The sequence below is a fragment of the Phocoena phocoena genome, chromosome 16 (genome assembly GCF_963924675.1).
Source record: "Phocoena phocoena chromosome 16, mPhoPho1.1, whole genome shotgun sequence".
Classification (NCBI taxonomy): Eukaryota; Metazoa; Chordata; class Mammalia; order Artiodactyla; family Phocoenidae; genus Phocoena; species Phocoena phocoena.
Window position 1 is genome coordinate 27,787,744 of NC_089234.1, and position 19,478 is coordinate 27,807,221.

The 19,478-nt window shown below is 45.5% G+C and overlaps 2 protein-coding genes across 3 annotated transcripts; one reads left to right on the forward strand and one right to left on the reverse strand.

The window, feature by feature from the left end:
• Positions 1-3,225: 3,225 nt before the first annotated feature.
• Positions 3,226-12,141, reverse strand: HIF1AN (hypoxia inducible factor 1 subunit alpha inhibitor). Its single transcript, XM_065894492.1, has 8 exons — positions 11,921-12,141; positions 11,380-11,630; positions 8,598-8,746; positions 6,107-6,252; positions 5,216-5,322; positions 4,729-4,792; positions 4,391-4,501; positions 3,226-3,538 (listed from the first exon to the last, which is right to left on the reverse strand). The coding sequence occupies exons 1-8, from the start codon at positions 12,095-12,097 to the stop codon at positions 3,494-3,496; spliced, it is 1,050 nt and encodes a 349-aa protein (XP_065750564.1). The 5' UTR covers positions 12,098-12,141; the 3' UTR covers positions 3,226-3,493.
• A 1,650-nt stretch (positions 12,142-13,791) lies between these two features.
• NDUFB8 (NADH:ubiquinone oxidoreductase subunit B8) lies at positions 13,792-18,953 on the forward strand. 2 transcript variants are annotated; one of them, XM_065894270.1, is made up of 5 exons: positions 13,792-13,909; positions 14,174-14,300; positions 15,781-15,880; positions 16,337-16,492; positions 18,767-18,953. In XM_065894270.1, the coding sequence occupies exons 1-5, from the start codon at positions 13,825-13,827 to the stop codon at positions 18,857-18,859; spliced, it is 561 nt and encodes a 186-aa protein (XP_065750342.1). In that variant the 5' UTR covers positions 13,792-13,824; the 3' UTR covers positions 18,860-18,953. The 2 variants fall into 2 exon arrangements, with proteins under 2 accessions (XP_065750342.1, XP_065750343.1); XM_065894271.1 differs by lacking the exon at positions 18,767-18,953 and adding an exon at positions 18,551-18,601 and having other exon boundaries at positions 13,825-13,909.
• Positions 18,954-19,478: the final 525 nt, after the last annotated feature.

Sequence of the window (19,478 nt, forward strand, 5' to 3'; positions counted from 1 at the left end):
GGATAAGAGGTTTTCTCCACACCCTGCAGTGCAGTAATGTAACAAATGCATGTCACAGGTGGGGTATCTAGAGTGTCGATTACAAAAACATTTTCCACAAACAGCATACACATGTCAAAACCATTCTATTTGCTATTCTTTGCCCTATCACTTGCATTTGACACCCTTTGTTGGCTCATGCCTCTAGATGTCTGTTCCTGTATCCACCTCAGCCTGGGGACTGGGCCCACCTAGACTTTGCTAAGAAAATAACAGCTCAGCTTATGGTGGGAATAATGAAAGGGTATGTGGCCCAAGAGCCTCTGGGGGGCAGAGGGAGGGTCTCCTCATTTTGGGTTGGCCCACTAAGGATCCTTCCCGTCTCCTAACAGATTCAGATTAATGATCGCTCATTCCTAATTGTCAAATTTCTTTTCCTTCATCCTGTGTCTAATCACCAGTGACAGAAACCATTACGCAAATGAGAGCAGACGACTTCCCCCAACTGTTCGCATTGGTAAAAACCTTGTAATTTAGAGCTCTGATTTGTAGGGGAAGTTGGTCTCCCCCAGGCATCCTGGGCATCTGCTCAACTGATGCCCAGAACAGCCCCTCCTCCACCCCCCAAACTTCAACCCCCCCAACAAATATTTGACTTTACAAAAGAGTAGTTTCCTCTGTACCTGCTGGTGTAAAAATAGGATCCTGCAACATGGCTGACCCTCATACAGGCCCAAACCCCCATCTTCCCCTCATGTGTCTGCCTTCACACTGCCAGCTAGGATAGGAGTAAGCAACAGAGCAGAAACGTTGTACTCTGCTACGAGTAGAATTTGAGCCTGAACAGCCCTAACCTAGGTATGTGAAGCGAAGAGCCTCAATCTCTTCACTGGGGGAAACGGAGGCAGCAGAACATGAATCAAAGTTCTTAGTGAATATCTAGATCTTCAATTCTACAGATGCAGAAGCATGCTGGGAAAAGTTATGGGACCTATTCAAGGACACACAAGTAACCAAGGGGATCTAGAACTCAGTTTCCCTGTAACTTCTTCCAGAACTCTTAACTCATAATATGGCTTCCTGGCAGTTTTCCCAAGAAGTCTTTAGCTGGAGCCCAGAAGAGCTTTCACCCTGAGCTGTATCTTCTGTATCCTTTTGGGCTAAGCCTGTCTGAACTAGACACTGCCTGCTGCCTGTAGTCCAAAGGAGGTACAGTAGGAGAATCAATCTAGTTTGGTGGAAAAGAACAGCAGGGGGTTTGCAGCCAAACAGTACTAGGTTTGAATCCTGATTGCCACTAACTGCTTATTCTTGAACTGTAAAATGAGAATACCTACCTTGCACTAAAAGCACCAGGCACACATTATGTGTCTAATAATCAGGGATCACTATTGGACATGAACCCAGAGACACTGCCCAAGGATCAGGACCCGACCTGAGAAGGTCCCTCCCCCTCGTGCAGACCTGGGTCGGCACAGCACCCAGAGGGGAGCAGCTGAGAGACCATGCCTCCCTGCTGCACATCACCCACACCTTTAAGGAATGAGCCAGGGATGCAGCAGAGCTGCTGAGAAGGAAAATAATGTGCTGTATTTCAAAGTGTCTTTGTGGTCAATTTATCTTCTGTCTGCCTTGTTTTCTTTGCTGCGTTCCTCTTTCCCAAAAGAGATGGAGGGATGGAGATCACTGCAATCACATTTTCCAGCATTGGCTATATTTGAAAGAACTACACTTGAGAAGGTACCATGTTTGAACACCCACACTGCATCAGAGAACCCCAGAATGGGGTACTAAAAATAAACACCCCTCCCCAAAATACACACAAGTGCGCTCATGCACACACACACATGCATCCTCTCAGTCCACCAGTGCACTGTAACTGTAAACTGAGCTCTGGGGGCGAGAGCCATAGCTCGGGCACTGGAAGTAAACCTTTGGCAAAAAAAAAAAAAAAAAAAAAAAAAAAAAAGGAAAAAATGAACCCAGAGACTTCCAACTCCTTTTTCCTTCCAGAGAGAAGGGGCGTGGAGATGGGAGTGGAGGTGAGCAGACGCAGGGCCATCACACTGCCCAATCCCAGGGGCCCCACTTCCATTATACAGGCGTGAATGATGGCCCTTCGAGTTGTGCAGTGCACAGCTGCCCAGCTGTAAGCTGCAGTCCTGAGAGGGGTTCCCAAGAAAAGCTATGAACAGAAAAGGAAATTCCTCTCCATGCTCCACCAGTTGCCCTGACTTCTGAGGGTGTTTGTGGAACATTACAGTGGGGGTCTGGCAGAGGCGCTGGCTTTAAGAGGCAAGGCTACATTTTTGCCCTTGCCATGAGGTGGATGACATGTGGTGAGTTAGCTGCCTAGGCTTGACTCCATTTTGCCTCCTGAGCCAAGAAGCTCCGCAGACACAGAGGACGGGGCCTGGGCAGGGAGGGTCGGTCATAGGACCTGGAGGCTCTAGCCAGTCGGCCTCAGGCAGGTTGCAGCGAGGCCTGACCAACATCCAATGGCTAAAAATGAGTTTAAAAGCTTTAGACCAGGTCAGGCAGCACTGCCTTGGGGCTCCTGCTGTATGTCCCACTGGACAAGGTTAAGCAGTAGAAACTTGGTAAGCAGAGAGGCAGGCCAGTGTGGACACACGTGCACACACACAGGCACAAACATCCACACACAACCACACAGAGGCTTGCACCCCTAGAACCTAGAGAAGCCATTGCTATGATGACTCCCCTGGCACCCAGGACAGAGAACAAGAGCTGGTGCTGAAAGAAAGAAGCTGTATGTGTCTGTAATTTGTAAGTTATGCACAATCCTTGGTTCCTGTGTCCCAAGGCTCTTTTCTGTGTATGGCTTGAGCTTGAAGGTTCAAGTTGGAACCCTGTCTAATTTACTCTCCTAGGAAGCTATTTAGGTTCTCAAAGGCAACCCTCCCCACTCTCCCTCTCCCCATTAGAGTCTCAGTAGCCATTCCCAACAGCCTAGAGCCTCTCTGTGAAAACTGGGAGGGGGCAGACTGACCTCACGGTTAGGATAGTGTGGCCCTGTTGCCCAGATGCAATGGGCGTCCAAGAACATCTCCTCTCTCTCAGGCTGAGGCACTGAGATTGCAGGAGACAGAGCTGAGAGCCAGAGGTGGCATCCTGACCCAGAAGGAGGGAGCAAGGAACAAGTACATACACGCGTGTGCAGGCATACACACGCACACACATCCCAAGGTTGACAGACTAACACACGACATGATGACAACCAGAAGCTGGGGACTCCACACACTGAATGCAGGACTTTAGGGGGCAGAGAGGGAAGGTGCTGGGGCACAGAGGCAAGGGTAAGAAGTCCCTCCGAATGGGAGTGGAGTGCCAACCACCCTGCCTTGCCCCAAACACCTGCCTCCAGGGCCATGGCAAGAGTCCAGTCCATTAAGTGCAGCGTGCAATACTAGCGTTTGGAGTCTCCTGTCCTCATCAATGAAGCGGTGTGGACGGGCTAGCAGTCACCTGGCAGGAGGCCTCGACTCCTGGCAGGCTAGTTGTATCGGCCCTTGATCATTGTGTTCAACAAGGGCCCCACCTGTGAAAAGACATGAGGAGCCAGTCAGAACTGCCTGTCCCCTAGCCCCGGAGCCAGATGAGGTGTGTCTGGAGACATCGATGTCCAGCCAAGGGCAAGGACAAGGCTTCCATTCAATCTTGTAAACCCTCTAACCAACTCTCTTCCTAGCGGTCAACCCAGTATCCTGGAGCATGGCCCTCTCCTCTGGGTCCATCTTGTATTACCTTCCCTCTCACAATACCCTACATTTGTAAGCAGAACCAAACTGACAAACAGAAGGTCAGAGGAGCTAATAATCCCAGACACCCCGAGTGTTTACGTGCATGTTTTGTAAATGTGACTTAAGAATCTTAAGTGATTCTATATCCTGAAAAGATCATTTGTAATCGGGGCTGGTGCGATCTCCCAAGCCCACAGGTGCTCTGAATGCTGAGGCTATCCACAGGACAGAGGTAGGAGCATTACAAATACAGACCTCCCCCATTTACCCAACGGGCCACTGGCACACCTGCATGGGAAGCAGGTCTCAACATTACCTAGAGCAGTCTTGGCACGGCTGGGAGCGTGTGAGTAGATGCTTTACCGCTCGCTTCCCATTCCAAAAGAATCCCCTCGGGGGTCCCCAGCTGGCACACAAGCCCCATGCGGAACATTACTACTAGCATGGAACAGATTATAATTGATCCGCCAGTCAAGCCCAGCTCTCATCAGAAAACAAGGATTTTCTGAACATACCCATAACCTCTATGAAGAAACAGGACAACAGATACTGAAACAGAAGAGCTACAGAGACTGTGACACCAATCCTGACTTTCCCTGGTCACTCTGCCCACTGAGTCACAGGAGAGCCACCTTGGGGCAGCCACATACCTCTTGTGGGTTCCCCAAGGCCTCTCCAAGCATCTTCTCAATGTTTCTCATTATGGCCACTTTCTGATGGGCTTTGAGAGGATATTCAATTCTCTTAGGGGTGGGGGCCCCCTGCAAAGGAAGCAGCAGCTCAGGAAATGTCTTTAGCAGGCTTCAGTGTCACCCACTGTTCCTCGCACCATCCTCCCTTAAGAAACCCAGTTCAACCCCACCCTCTCCAGCTCCCCCAAAGATCTAGGAATCACTTCCAGAGACAGCCAACCTCCCCACCCTGCCCCTAAATAATTTATTACACCTACCTCACCCCACTCCCATCTAGGAAAAAAAACCATATTCACCTTATACCAGAAGTTCACAGTGATGGTAATCCCCCCATTTAGTAATGACTCTATGTGATGCCACCTGCAAGAAAATAAACAGGCTCCTGTTTGCCACCAGTACTTCTGAGAAGGAGGGATCCTCTGAAACTAGGTAGAGTCCTGCTAAGGGATATAATGAAGACAGTATCTTCACACTCATCCTATCAAACACACCCTGGGGCTAGAGGCAGTGGTGTTCACCCTTCAAATACCAAAGAGTCAAGAACAGTTTCTCTAGCCTCAAGCCTCTGGGATCTCTTTGGACTTGAGGAACTGTCATCTTGTCTAGAAACAGTATTGCCATTTCCCCCATGTTCAGTATGCTCATCATCTGGATATGCCAACCTTCCTGTATATCACGTAAGTCCAATCCTGCCACAACTCAAAAGAAGAGACATGGATAAGGCTTTCCAGGGAATGGCAAAGAACGCTCCCTAAAAGCCCCCAGTCCTAGCCCCATCCTCACCAGTACATTGGGATGTAAAGAACATCACCAGGGCCAACCACTGTTTCGTAACCAACCACGTTCTGGAAATTGGGGAACCTCTCGTAGTCAGGATTGTCAAAGTCCACCTGAGAGGTTCAAGAGAAAAAAAAAAATCAGTCAATCACCAAATTTTTATCAGTAACTTTGGTAGTCAAGAAAGATGCCTTAAAAAAGTCTTTAGAATTTATATCCAGAAGACACAACACACATTAAACATACACAAACTCTCAGAGAATGACCTAAGAAGATGGGCATTGCTGAATGTTAAATGATAAAGAATACTAGGCCTCAGTGCTCCTGAGGTCAGAAGCCAATCATCACAGTTTAAAGGTCAGAAAACCTACTCATGGCCTGCAGATCTGAGGAATTAGGACTCATCCTTCACCCAAACCTTCAGAAATTTTTCCCCAAATACATATTCTAACTAGCAAAGATTTCTACACGAGGTAGTTAAGCGGTTTTCTCAAGAAAGGAGAGGCGCTCTCTGGTTGGCCACAAAGTCAACCACACACCTCACTGAGATCCAGAAAAGACATTAAGTGACATATCTCAATTCTATTCACCCTTTTTTTTTATCAAAAAGAAGTAGCAACCGTGACAAAAGTAAACAATTATTAAATCCAATGGAGACATACACATTTTGTTCCATGAACTTATAATTCAAACAGAATAACCAGAGTCCACCAGCATCAGTGATGGGGTCTGCCCTAAATATATGGGGACCACCACAGGGACCTGGAATATATAAACTACATTGTGAAATTGTCCTGAGTTTGTCCAAACCTGGCATACCTCCACAGAGAAGGGGAAAGACATGCCAGCCTTGGATCTCAAGGAGTTCTACACCCTCCTCAGACCACACGAGCTCACCTGGCTCTGTCTGTCACATGGATGATGAACAGGATATGGGTAGAGGCACTCAAACTGATCCGGAGGGAACAAAATGCATCGCTTGTAGCCTTTTATCTGAGCAAAGAAGTTCTGTTGCTCATCATAGTGAGCAGGTGTCACATTTCCTGTAGGAAGACAGACATTTTCTTATTCAGAGCAGTAACTCTATTGCACAGGGTGGAACACAGGCCCCAGTGCTGGAGAGAAACCCAGCCTGCCCTCTCAGCAAAGGGTTCCAAATCAAAATTTCAGGCAAGATCAGGGAGACTGTAATTACAACTCTCAATTAGGTACTACACTTTTAATGGGTGATAAGTCTAGTAGCAAACATCACTGGCTAAAAGTTCACCATCAATTAGCAAAGTAGACTTTCTTAAATGATGACTGCTGCCCTTATTGGAAGCAACTGCACATCCAAGTGATACAAGTACGGCAAAATAATACACTCTGCACAGGTACACCCCACTTTTCAAAAGTTAGCTTTACGTCATTTTGCTTTTATAAAAGACCTACATTTGTACCTGTTTTTGCTAACCGAAAGAAATCCAAAGAGGATTTTCATTTTTATGAAAAAAAAGCAAAAATATCATTCAGTGTTTGTTTTGCAGCGAGTCATCACAGAGGCAGCAAGCACAGGAATTGAGAGTGGCACTGCCAACCTCCTCCCCTGGAAACTACACTCAGCATCAAGCCAGCATCTCAGTATCAAGCCACCATAGCTCTGAACTGTGTCTGTGAGCATCTGTGCTTTATCTCGATTTACTTTGTGCATCCATTAGCAAGATGTGTCCTAAAGTAATTGCTTCTTTGTTTTACATCATCTCGGCTTATACAAGGTTTCACAGGAATGCTCTGCTTTTAGACAGCTGAGGGGAACCTGTACTTGTACTCTTCTTGACTATGGCACGAATTCAAGGGCAGCAAAAAAACGAGAGTTAGAACAACTGAAATGACTGGTATCAGCAACGCATGCATGATCTTCTTTGATGGAGTTAATCAGTCATTTTAAGTTGTACGAATATGTACTTGCTTTGGGTAGCTCTTTTGGAGCTCAAAGATTCTCAACCTCTGCTCCCACTTCATCACACCTGTGGGATTGCAAAACTTCTTTAGATCAACACTGGAGCTGCTGATTCTCATTGAGGGAAGCATATCAGATTCCTGAAGAGAGTTGTATACTCTGAATAAGGCAAATTATTTAAAATGCCATCCTGAATTAGTTCTGCCCTAGCGTATGTATGCTCCATCTACTCTTTGTAATGGGGCTGCATCTGATGTTTATCCTTTGCACAATCCTTGAGAGATCAAGGGACCTCTGTAGGGAATGGAGTTTAGAAAACATTCCCCAGGTCTGCCTGGGTGAGCCAAGACAGCTGCTTTCCTAAGTGCAGAGATCCATATGCATCCTCAGAGGAGACTTGCTCTTTCATCTCTGAGGGATCTGTTTCCCTGCTCTCTACACCACAGGATAGGAAGGCAACATAAAAATTCAGTCAAGTAAACAAGAACTTGCTCCTGGCAGGTCAACCAAGAGTTGGTTTCAAAGGGTCAGGTTAAGGGTCAATTCATAAGTTGCACTGCTGGAAACTTTTATTAACACTGGCAGCAAAAGACCCAAATCTGAAGAAAGGACAATCAAAGGGGAAGAAGAGACTTCACAGCCTAGTGGTGAATGACAATGAGTAATTACTCTGCTTCCTTGTTCAACCCTATTTACTCATCATTTACTAAGTATCTACTATGGGCCTGGCACTGAGCAAGTGACAGAAATAAAAATAAAGAAAAAAAAAATTAAAAAAAACAAACAAACAAACAAAACGAATAAGACAATGACCCTGGCTGGTAAGTAGCTCTCTTTCTCCTGATTGGAGTTTAAAGGTTCTTCTTTTTATTTTAAAAAAAAAAAGTATTAATGTATTTGCTTATGTACATGTAAAATCCACTAGCAGGATACACAAGCAACTAATAACATATGGTGCCTCCAGGGAGGGAAGGATACTGAGAGGCTGAGAAATAGAAATGGAAGAGAGATTTATCACTACATACCTATTTACACCTTTTGAATTTAACCCCATTAATGTATTATCTGTTCAAAAGATAAGGTTCAATTTACATTGGAAAAACGTTTCCCTCTTCTACTGGGATAAAAATCTTCTGAATATAGACAGATCCAATAGAAAACAGCAGAATTTTAGAGATCCCTAATATCTAAATATATATACTCACACAGCAACTGAGGAAGGGAATAGGGAACTTTCTTTCTAGAGTACCTGACATAACATACGTTATCTCATTTAATCTTCATAGCTAATTATAAGATATTACTGTGTTCATTTTACAAATTAGGAGACTGAGACTTAAGAACGTTACGTGACTTGTTGAAAGTCATGGAGCGAACAAGTGGTGGGGAAAGGTTTAGAAATCACTTCATACGACCCCAAGCCATGCTGCTTTCTGAAAGATTTCTTACCTTCCATGCCAATAAGCAGCAGGTTAGAGGTCAGCTGCCCCCAGCCACGCTTTCCCTGTTGCTTATTAATCCAGTTCCAGTTAAAACCCAAGAAGTCCATGACAATCTTCCTGCCCACAGTGTCATTGAGTGTTTGCTGCAGATACAACCTATGTTCCCCAAGAAGAAAATCCCATTAGTGCATGTACACACTGTCCCTGGCATGGCCTCTCATACCTGGAAATCCAAACCCAAGCCCATACCAACATCTCCCACAAAGAACAGCTGCAGCCATGGGACTCTCACAGAACTGAATCCTTACCTATCCTTCTCTGAGCTCTGTTCAACACCAAATTTTATACTTTAGAGAAGTGATTCTTAACTTTTTCTGGGTCACAGTATGACTCCTTTAAGAATCCAAGAAAAAAAAAGAATCCAAGCAAGGTTCCCCATAAAAATGCACACATTGAACTTTAATATAATTTCATAGATTTCCTCGAAGCCTACCCACAGACCCTAGAATGATGACTCAGCCTTGTTCCAGAAACTCTCGGGGTGCGAGACATCCCCTTTGGCCCTTGATGGCCATTTCGGCAGCTCATATTATTGTTCACCAAGAACTAGTTCCCTCCCTGTGAGAGAGATTCTTCCTCACCTCCTTGAAGCAAGGCTTGCTTATATAACTTGCTTTGGCCAATGAGATGTCCACAGAAGTGACTGGTGCTACTTCCAAACTGTAATTTTAAGAACCAGTACACACTACCACATCACTTTCCCTCTGCCACAGTAACTGCAAAGTTTCCAATGGCAACTGATGGAGCAATCTGTGTCCCAAAGTGCAAAAGATGATGTTAAGTAGAGTATCCAGGTGACCTGAGATGGACATGTAGCATGAGTGAAAAATAAACCTTCGTTGCTTCAAGTCGCTGAGCCCTGGACTGAAGCCTAGTTTATCTTAACTGATTCAGCCACCTATCTGTAGCAGCCATCTATAGCTGAAGAAAAATACCTCACTAAGCTTTCCACAGACCCAGGGCCCCTAACATGCCTGAGGAAGGTAAGAAGTTACTTAATAGATATGAAAAGCCAAACACACTTGATCAAGCCCCGAAAGAAACATTATTTAGGGGGCAAACGTGAAGAAAAAGAAGTAATGGTCCTGAGAGCATTACTTCAAAAGCTCAAAGGTATCCCAGTGCCTGGAATCACAATGTTTAAGGCAACATTAATTAAAAATCTTGATAAGTTGGAAACAGCTACCTGTCTGGGGACATGGAAACCTCAAGACTCCAATGCAACCTTGGAACGTTCCCCAGAGATTATGATGTACATATGTTCATACAAATATTTCTCAAGTAACTCTGAAAGAGTCAGGAACACTCCCCAAACAGGAATCTAAGCAATTCCTGTGAAACCTTAACAGTAAATCCTCAAAAGAGCTCAAAGAGGATCCTAACACCCTTCACCCTAGAATCATAACAAGCTGTACAATTATACAATAGAGTTGGCTGGTGCTAAAGTCAGCTGATAGGGCAAATCTTGCAAATAGTAAAAAAATTTTCCTTAAATCACCCATAAAGTACAGACTACACTCATAGTTCAGACTTAGGCAAAATGCTCTCACTACAGGAAGCAAGAAACTTAAAGTGACTGAGGAACCAGAGGACTCATGTGTCTTATCTCACACTCATTCCATGCATATGTTCAATCAATAGCTTTACACTCCACAAGCATCATTTAAATCAATCTCTCTTCTCAACACTGGGTGTATGTGTGTGCGCACGCACGCATGCACTGTGGTAAATTTGAGGACATCATGCATGAGATGATTCAACTGAACCAGTCTCTATAAGACATAAAGAACAAATCAACCATAGTTCAGATTCTGGAAACTCTTCCGGTCAAAGTTCCATCATTATGACAATAGCTAAGAGTCAAAAGCCAAAAAAAAAAATAAATAAAAAGTATGTTTCAAATCCTTTCACTCTGCCACATACTACTAACAGAGTCAAGAAGAGAACTGAGGCTGGAGAGTGAAGAAAAGCCCAGGGGTGGGCACCAAATGTGAGACGGAGATAGTCATTCACCATCAAGTACTCAATGACAGCAATTTCCCAGAGGCAACGTTATTCTGTGGGACTGAATGTTGTCTGGGACCTACCTAAGAGGCTCTCTACCTAAGGTAGAGAGAAAGAGTCACTCCCGTGTGTGTGTGTGTGTGTGTGTGTGTGTATCTTGTGTTTGCTATCATCAATTCAACGCAACACATCAATATTCTCCCCACCCTCACCTATACAACTTTTTAGCCTGCACTGCCCCCATTCAAATATTTTAGGACAAAGGCTGCAAACCCATAATCTCAGGAAATCTACTAACACATATTTTAAATTGGCCTCTTGCAGCATTTTAAAAAATATGAATTAGCTGCCCACATTTAAAACTCAAAAAGATTTTAAATAAAAATACTGATTTCTGGTTTCTCTTGAAAAAAATCAGACTATCTGGCAACCCTGGGACTGCACTCCAAAATGGAAACAAGAGTCAAGTAATGACTTCACACTTTGAATAAGGCATATGCCTTCAGCTTCATCATAGCTTTCACCCAAACAACTTCACTCACTTCATTCACCTACCTGACTCTGCTAGGCAAGTGTGACTCTCACTTTATGAAGACAACAAACTTGAGAATCACAGTTCAAGTCTAGTCATTCCATCATTCCTCAAGCTAGAAAACTCATCCTCAGATAAGGAAAGGAAAATAGATGCCCTAGATCCAACGGAAAACCACGACCTGGGAATTTACCTCTCTTCACCTCCTCGCTCCTGAATATCCTGCAGTTTCTCAACAAACTCATGGAATTTCATTTCTTCCCTATTGGACCTCGGCTTAAAGTTCTGGAAATTAGCCATCTTCTTCTCATCATAGTACAAAAACTTGTGGGTGCTGGCACTGTACACAGAGAAGTCTCCATTGCCAATATTTTCTTGCAGGTATTCAAGGTCCCATTTTAGGGCAGGATACACAAGATTTGTGTCGGTCAGCACCACAGGCTCCTAAGTAGAAAAAACAAATGAAGGCGTCCCAAGGAGCTAGTGGGTTCTTGTCCCAAGATTCCAATACTTCCCAACTTCAAAATTACTTCTCCTGTTAACCAGCACGAACCTCGCAAGTCCCATTTTTCCTTGCTTCCCTCTCCATCTCCCCTTAGGCCCTAGTCCACAACCCGGCCTAATCCACAACCCCTCCCTTCCATCACCACTCGCCTTTAACCTCTCCTCCCAATCTGGTCCCTTCCCCCATCCCCCACCCCCCATCCCCTCTTCGACGCGGCCCCGCCCCCTACCTCATTCTCGATGAGCTCCTCCGCCCGGGGGTCGCTCTGACTCAGACGCGGGATGGGCCGGGTCGGGAAGGTATAACTGCGCAGTTGGGACTCATCCCAGGCGGGGCCGGGGGCTTCAGCCTCTTCCCGGGGTTCTCCAGAGCCCGAGGCCGCAGCCTCAGCCGCAGTCGCCGCCATCTCCGCCGCTAGGGACGGCCCCACCGGAAGCGGAAGCTCTGCCTATTCCGGGGAAAACACAACGGAAACCATAGAGCTAGGCTGCGAGAGAGAGAGTTCCAGACACTAAGAACGCGGGGCCGAGCCTTGGGCGAGCGCCTCCTAATGGTAACCTATAGCTCTACACCCTACGCTCCGCCCCCGAAGACCCGGGACTAGACTTTAGTCCCACTGAATAGGGGTGATCATCGGGTTAACCAATTCACAAATTATTGCTGCCTCAGTGTGCCCAGGCCTACACAACAGGCAAAGAAGGAGGTAAGTTTAGTGGGGCATTAAATTTTACACTGATGGATGGGAAGAGACGCAAACTTGACCCACCTAAGGAAGTCAGAAGGAAAAGCAACTGTCCGATAGATAGACGTTGGGTAAAGATTGCTCCGAAAGCCTCGGCAAAAGATATATGGCAACTTGAATTCTTTAGAAATCAAAGACGGTTTTCTTTTGCTTGGCACCATTTGATTTTTCTGCCTGTGTCACCATCTTACCTACTTAAAGGCATTTTTGTCTATCTTGACCGAATTAGATCAGTGTTTGCTATTGATTGAATGCAGATGTCGTCCAACCATTCTGAACATCCATTCGATTTTCGTTTACAAGAGGGCAAGTTGCTGTAAAGTAGTTCCCCCCAAATTCATATACTGAATAGTATATATCAGTTTTTATTGCTCTGATATATATTTGGTAATGTCTATAATAATGGATTCTACTCCAAAACAGTGATCACCCTAAAACTTCCTGGAAATATGTGTATATTTGTACTGTAAATTATTCAAATCATCCTTGTGTAGATAAAATGAACACATATTCATATGCGAACAATAATGCCCCCCCCAATTCTTTTGTTAGGCTAGTGTTCGCTAATTGTGGTTCGGCTTGAAATGTATTTATCCAAGTCCTAGTAAATCTGAGCGAATTCTAGCAAATCTGAGGTGGGTTCAGATGATAGGATTGGTTTTACGTTTGTTGGGTTGAGGTGACTGGGACATTCGGATGTAAACACGAGACTGAAACTGAAGAACCAGTTTGGGGGAATTCCCTGGTGGTCCAGTGCTTGGGACTCAGAGCTTTCACCGCCAAGGGCGCGGATTCAATCCCTGGTCGAAGAACTGGGATCCCGCAAGCCGCGCGGCCAAAATAAAACAACAAAAAAAGAATCAATTCGGGGCCAATTTGTGTGTTGCACCGTGCATCTAACTGAAGGAGATAACTAATTTGGAAAACAAAACAAGAACAAACAAGACCAAGGGCTGAATTTGAAGAATGATCACGTTTGGGGATGGAAGGAGGAACTGCCAGTGAAGGAGAGGAAAAAGGCAAGCAGTCAGAAAAGAGACTGACAGGCTCCTTTTACTTGTACCGGTCCTGGGGTAGGTGGGTCAGCTGTCCACCTGAGATGCTCAGGTTCTGAGTGCCCGTTATCCCCGGATGCGTCTAAGTCAGCTGAGGTAGAAAAGGGACATAACGATCTGAAATGTCAAAGCAGTGACCTGCTTGTTTTTCTCTCCTTCCCGCTTTCCCTCTCTGCCTCTATCCAACCGCTCATCTTCCCTCTGGCTTCCTAGCACCGTTTAAGCCCCGCCCTTATTGAACCTTTAAGACTTTTCTCCCTTGTAGCGTTTGGCCCGGCTCGGCCGCCGTGACAAGGTCTTTGCGCATGTGCGGGGTGAAACGAGAAGAAGGTGAAGATGGCGGCAGCCAGGGCGGGTGTCTTGGGAGTCCGATGGCTGCAAAGGGCATCCCGAAACATGGTGCCGATGGGTGCACGGACAGGTCCGCGAGAACGGGCGAGACCTCAGTGTGGGAGAGGGGTGCCTGAGGTTTGGTATGTCGGACGGAGGGTGGGTATTGTGGATACCGCGGCGGGCGAGTCCGGGCAAGGGCAGAGGTGGAGTTGGTGTATTCAGAAAAACAGGTGGAGGGTCTGTTCGTCCCTCGAAGCCTCGGGCTCCGGTGTCTGCAGCCACCGCAGCTTGAAGCCTTCAGAGTGGAAGGAGGAATGGGGTCGCTTCTGACGTGCCCTCATCTGCTCTCCAGCCTCCCACATTACCAAGGACATGCTCCCGGGACCCTATCCCAGGACCCCAGAAGAACGGGCTGCCGCAGCCAAGAAGTATAATATGCGGGTGGAAGACTACGAGCCGTACCCAGATGATGGCATGGGGTGAGATAGGGTCTGCTCGCACCTGGGTAGTGATGGGAGAAGTTCGGCTGGGTTGGGTAGCTCAACTCTGACCCTTTTCCCCGAACCTTTTCGTGACCCCTCAGAGTCAACGGTGTGGGCGCTTTTCTCCGTGGAGGGAGGTGGGAGGGGATGGGTGAGCAGCTGCAGCCGAGAGGACTTCAATTTTCTCCTTGGCTCAGGCTGTTTCCTCAAATGAAGAAGCTGAGGTTTTAATAGCTCCCTTGAGGACCCCTGAATAGCAGGAACCTTCTTTGGCTCCATCCAGAGCGCAAGGTTTCATTTAGATTGAGCATCTGCTGGGCTCAGGTGCTGTCATCCAGGCACGTGACCAGGCTTGAGCTGGATTCCTGTCATGAGAACCGTATTTGTAGATGGAGTTCTCTATATCATGTATATCTCTCTTTTAAGAAATATTTTGCTGTTAGCACTGTGGAAGTCGTAGTAACTTTAAAGCAGATTAAATAGCCAGCTCCCTTAACTCCAGTTGATGGTTTTGCCCCCGCATCCCCGTAACATACCTGTGGTTAATTGTCTGAGTTGATTACCATCACCCTCATTTTCTGTCCTAGCATCACTCTTTCAGCCGTGGTTTCAGCAGCTCCTATTCGTCTTGTTTCCAATCACTTTCTGTGACACATGTCTAGTTGTCATCATTTCCTATGTCTTTTATTGTGTTGTGGATAAGAGCAGCCTCGGTAGCAGTCTGTATAAGTTGAACCTGCTTTTGTTGGGGAAAAATCCAGCTTATCATGAAGACCCATGAGGTGCTTGAGACTTGGAGTTGTATGTCAACTCTGTGGTTGAGAAACACAGTTGCTATGAAAAGTGCTTTTCTAATCTGTACCCTTTTGTTTTTATTCCAATTAACTGGGCGATCTTAGGTTCAGACTCTAAACTTCAGTTTCTTTTTCTGTCTAATGGGGGAAACAGTGATTGATTGTTAAATTCCCTTCCAGCACTAACATTATAACATTGCATGACTTTTCTTCTTTCTGTTGAAAGAAGATAAGAAAAGCTTACATACGTTAAAATGTTTCAGAGTTTGACATAAATTTTTAATGAAAATTTGTGGACTTCCTCAGTTATTCTGTGCTTAGTGAGTAAAAATTGAGATTTTTTTTCACTTATCAAATAACATTTTATTTTATTAATGATAAATTTGGTATTGGAAGGCATTCAGGAAAATGGATCTCTTTTATACCGTTTGTAGGAATATAAACTGGCACAGTCTTTTGGGGGGAAATTTGGGATATTTACCAGTGGCCCTTTAACTCAGCATTTCTCAATATGTACACCTCAGGGAAAAAAATTGAGATCTTGATTTGAAGGTCAGTTCCCCTGTCCTTAGGGGAGGCAGTTATCTCTGTCACTTGGTTTTTCATCTCTGAGATGAGGAGACTGTGAATTGTCTGAGTGAGGCTGCTCAGAGTCCTGTCCAGAAGTTCTTGCTGTCTCTCAGGTATGGTGACTATCCAAAGCTCCCTGACCGCTCACAGCAGGAGAGGGATCCATGGTATGACTGGGACCACCCAGAGCTGCGATTGAACTGGGGTGAACCGGTGAGAGAACCATATCCCATTTCACCTTCCTTCCTTTTCCCTCCCTATGTCTTCTGTAGCTCAAATGGCACTTTTCTGCCCAAGCAACACTAAAGTTTTTCTGCCCAAGGAAGCGAGGTCCAGCAATCTGAGATCTGATGTTCCCTGTGTGGTGTGTGGAATGGGATGTCTGGGAGTAATCAAAGCTATGTATTGTAAGAGTCAAAGCTCTGTATTGTAAGAGTCGTGCACTTCTATGATTGAGCTGTCTCTGGTCAGCAGAACCTAGACATAAGCCAGCCTCCAGTCCTGCGGGCCACAGTATCTCAGATGTGGCTCTCAGAATATTGCCCAGGACAGTAGAATGCCTTTGCAGTAGAATGCCTTTCAAGCCTTCTATGAGGCTCTAATCACTCTGGACTGCATGCCTTTTGCAGGAAGAGCAGAATGTGACAGTGATCTGCCTTTTTGTCTCAGATGCACTGGGACCTAGACATGTATATCAGGAACCGTGTGGACACATCCCCCACTCCTGTTTCTTGGAATCTCATGTGTAAGCACCTCTTCGGCTTCGTGGCCTTCATGCTGTTCATGTTTTGGGTGGGGGAGACTTACCCCACCTACCAGCCTGTGGTGAGTATCTGAGAAGTGCTCCCTCAGCCACACTTACTTAGCCTTGTTTCCTGAGGGAATGAAGTCTCTGGAGTAGGGATCCAGCCAATACCAAGCTTGACTTCCTGGTAAGGCCTATAGAGGGTCTTACCCACTGGCCTGGTACAAGTACCAGAGCATTGCTCCTGCCTGCATCTTGGATCAGTCTGAGTGAGAAGAAACTGTAGGACTAGGTGAGGAATGAGAATGGGGAAGCCAGCTAGTCTTTAGAGTTGCCATTTTGGGAACTGTACTTAACAATAATATTTCAACAAGTGATCTTTTAAGGTAGAGTCAAGGAATCTCGAGTTGAAAGCTTATCCTTTGTTGGTGTGAAGGGCACTTCCTGTAGGGTACTGGAAGCAAATGTTTACTGCAAGCATGGACAGTTAGATTTTAGAGAATGTAAAGGACATAGAAAATATACTGTCTGTAGAAAACAGACTTGTGGTTGCTAAGGGGGGTAGGGGAGGTATGGATTGGGAGTTTGGGATTAGCAGATGCAAACTAGTATAAATAGAATGGATAAACAACAAGGTCCTACTGTACAGCACAGGGAACTATATTCAGTATCCTGTGATAAACCATAATTGAAAAGAATATGAAAAAGAATGTATATATATGTATAACTGAATCACTTTGCTGTACAGCAGAAATTAACAAACAATGTAAACCAACTATACGTAAATAAATTTAAAAAAAGAAAGAAAATATACTGTCTAGCTTTAAGGACATTTAATTTGGATAAGAAGAAAATTTAGATATATGACATGAGCAACATTGGAACATACATGTAGGAATTTGGCACAGTTTTTGTGTATATATGTGTGTAGTGAATGTGTATGCTGGGGGTATCAGGTGCTGTTAAGGAGAAGGATTATGCTATATGCTAAAATATATATATTTTAGATGGTGGGGAGAAGTTGAAGAGAACATTTGGGGCAAGAGAAAATAGAATAAAGGAAGAGGACAGTGAGTTAGCTGGAGTGGAATAGGCTTATAAATAGTTCCTAGATAACCAGCTGCATTGGTTACCTGGAGAGCTACTAAAAATTCAGATTCCTGAGCTCTACTGCTTGGAGAGCCTAATTCAGTAATTCCAGAATGGGGTTCTAGAATCAATATTTAACAAGGTCCCAGGTAATTCTGATGTCCTGGGAAATCAGTTGTCGAAGATGTGTTAAAAAAAAATATGGTGAAGTGAGTTTGATCAGTTAGGTTGCGTGGCTAAGGGATCTGGACTTGATGGTATAGTAATACACTAATTCAGTAAATATTTATGAAGCCCCTATCATGCACCAGGTACAGAAGGTGCTAAGGGTTGGGGGTACAGGGATGACTTGGTCTGCCTCTAGGCAGCAGGGAGCCATGTTGGGTTTCTGAACAGAAGAATGCCAAATGAAGCCTAGGTTTTTAGGAAGATTAATTTGGGAGTAGTCTACAGGATAGATTGTGAGGAAAGGAACTGAAAGCAGGAGGCTGGCGTGTTTGCAGTTGGCTGCACAGTGCTACCTGTGCTGAGATAATCAATGTCCTAACGGTAGCATGTGTGTCTGTGTGCACTGACACAAGCCTTCCTACCAAGCCCCCAGGGACCCCAGGCTGGAGAGTGCACATAGGGCTGGTGTGAGCGCTAACCTCACTTCAGGAGAACAAGAAACACAGTGTGGCTCTTCCATTTTTCAGTTCTGTAAGCACATCACCCTTTTCTCCTCCGCTTGAGCTGTGTTCTCTGACAGCTGTTTGTTGGTAAAGCCAGCAGCCCCTAAAGCACGTCCAAGCCGTGTCTCCTCTGTGCTTTCCCCCACTGTTGCTCCTACACGCCTCATTTGCTAGGCCACTTTAGTGGTGGAACCATTAGAGGCTGAGTGACTTAAAGGAGATTGAGTCTGTCTCGACCCGAGAGAGAGTGGGATGGATGGATGCATCGTCTCATTTAGAAAGCTATCCCTCACACTCTCCCTTTCTCTTTCTCCTTTCTCCCTCTCCCTCCCTCCCTCCCTCTCTCTCTCACTCTCACTCTCACACACACACAAACAGTGTAGGCACCACTTCTCTTACAATCTAGGCTTTCTCTCTGCCTTGGGCTGAGCAGGGAAGAGGAGTGCTGTCCCTGCTGTTCTAGCCCAGCTGGGTCTGACCAAAGGCTACCGTGTACCCATTTACTGTGTGCGATTCTTCACTCAGAGTGGGGTGTAGCCAGGTATTGGCTACATAGATATATGTTGTTCTTGCTGACCTGTGTTTTTTTCTTAGGGACCAAAGCAGTATCCTTACAATAATCTGTACCTGGAACGAGGTGGCGATCCCAACAAAGAACCTGAGCCGGTGGTTCACTATGAGATCTGAGGAGGCTTCGTGGGCTTTGCGCCCCCTAACTGACTCCCTCAATCCTAGAGATTTTACCTTAATGAAATCGCTAATAAAACTTAGTACTGTGGTATCTGTGCCTCATTTCCCCAGGAATAGCCATTGCTTAAGCACAAGAAGATGTTGATTTGCTAATTTCACTGGGAAAAGTAGTTGAGGGTTCCAGTTGTACAGCAGGTGGTAAGGGTAGCTCCTTTCCCCATCTACAGGGTTGTGGAAGAAGGAAGATATGTTCCTGACTTCACAAGTTGGAACAAGATTTATTTCCCATAAAAAACCTTTTTAATAATAAGTGGTTAGCTAAAAAACAATACTCTAACATGTTTCAAGTATATTATAGGATAAATAGGTGTTTTGGGACTGGCCTAGGGCTGTGATTGCCTCTAATCTTATATCTCTTATAAGAATATGTATTTGGGACTTCCTTGGTGGCGCAGTGGTTAAGAATCCACCTGCCAATGCACGTACAGGACACGGGTTTGAGCCCTTGTCTGGGAAGATCCCACATACCACGGAGCAACTAAGCCTGTGCGCCACAACTACTGAGCCTGCACTCTAGAGCTCGTGAGCCACAACTACTGAGACCGTGTGTCACAAC

Excerpts from the sequence above, each read along its gene's own strand:
- HIF1AN (XM_065894492.1), bottom strand. The coding sequence starts at position 12,097 with ATGGCGGCGACTGCGGCTGAGGCTGCGGCCTCGGGCTCTGGAGAACCC. Across the intron at positions 5,323-6,106 it reads CATGTGACAGACAGAGCCAG|GTGGACTTTGACAATCCTGA; the intron begins GTGAGCTCGTGT and ends TGAACCTCTCAG. Across the intron at positions 3,539-4,390 it reads CCTTGGGGAACCCACAAGAG|GTGGGGCCCTTGTTGAACAC; the intron begins GTATGTGGCTGC and ends GTCTTTTCACAG.
- NDUFB8 (XM_065894270.1), top strand. The coding sequence starts at position 13,825 with ATGGCGGCAGCCAGGGCGGGTGTCTTGGGAGTCCGATGGCTGCAAAGG. Across the intron at positions 14,301-15,780 it reads TACCCAGATGATGGCATGGG|GTATGGTGACTATCCAAAGC; the intron begins GTGAGATAGGGT and ends GCTGTCTCTCAG. Across the intron at positions 16,493-18,766 it reads ACCCCACCTACCAGCCTGTG|GGACCAAAGCAGTATCCTTA; the intron begins GTGAGTATCTGA and ends TTTTTTTCTTAG.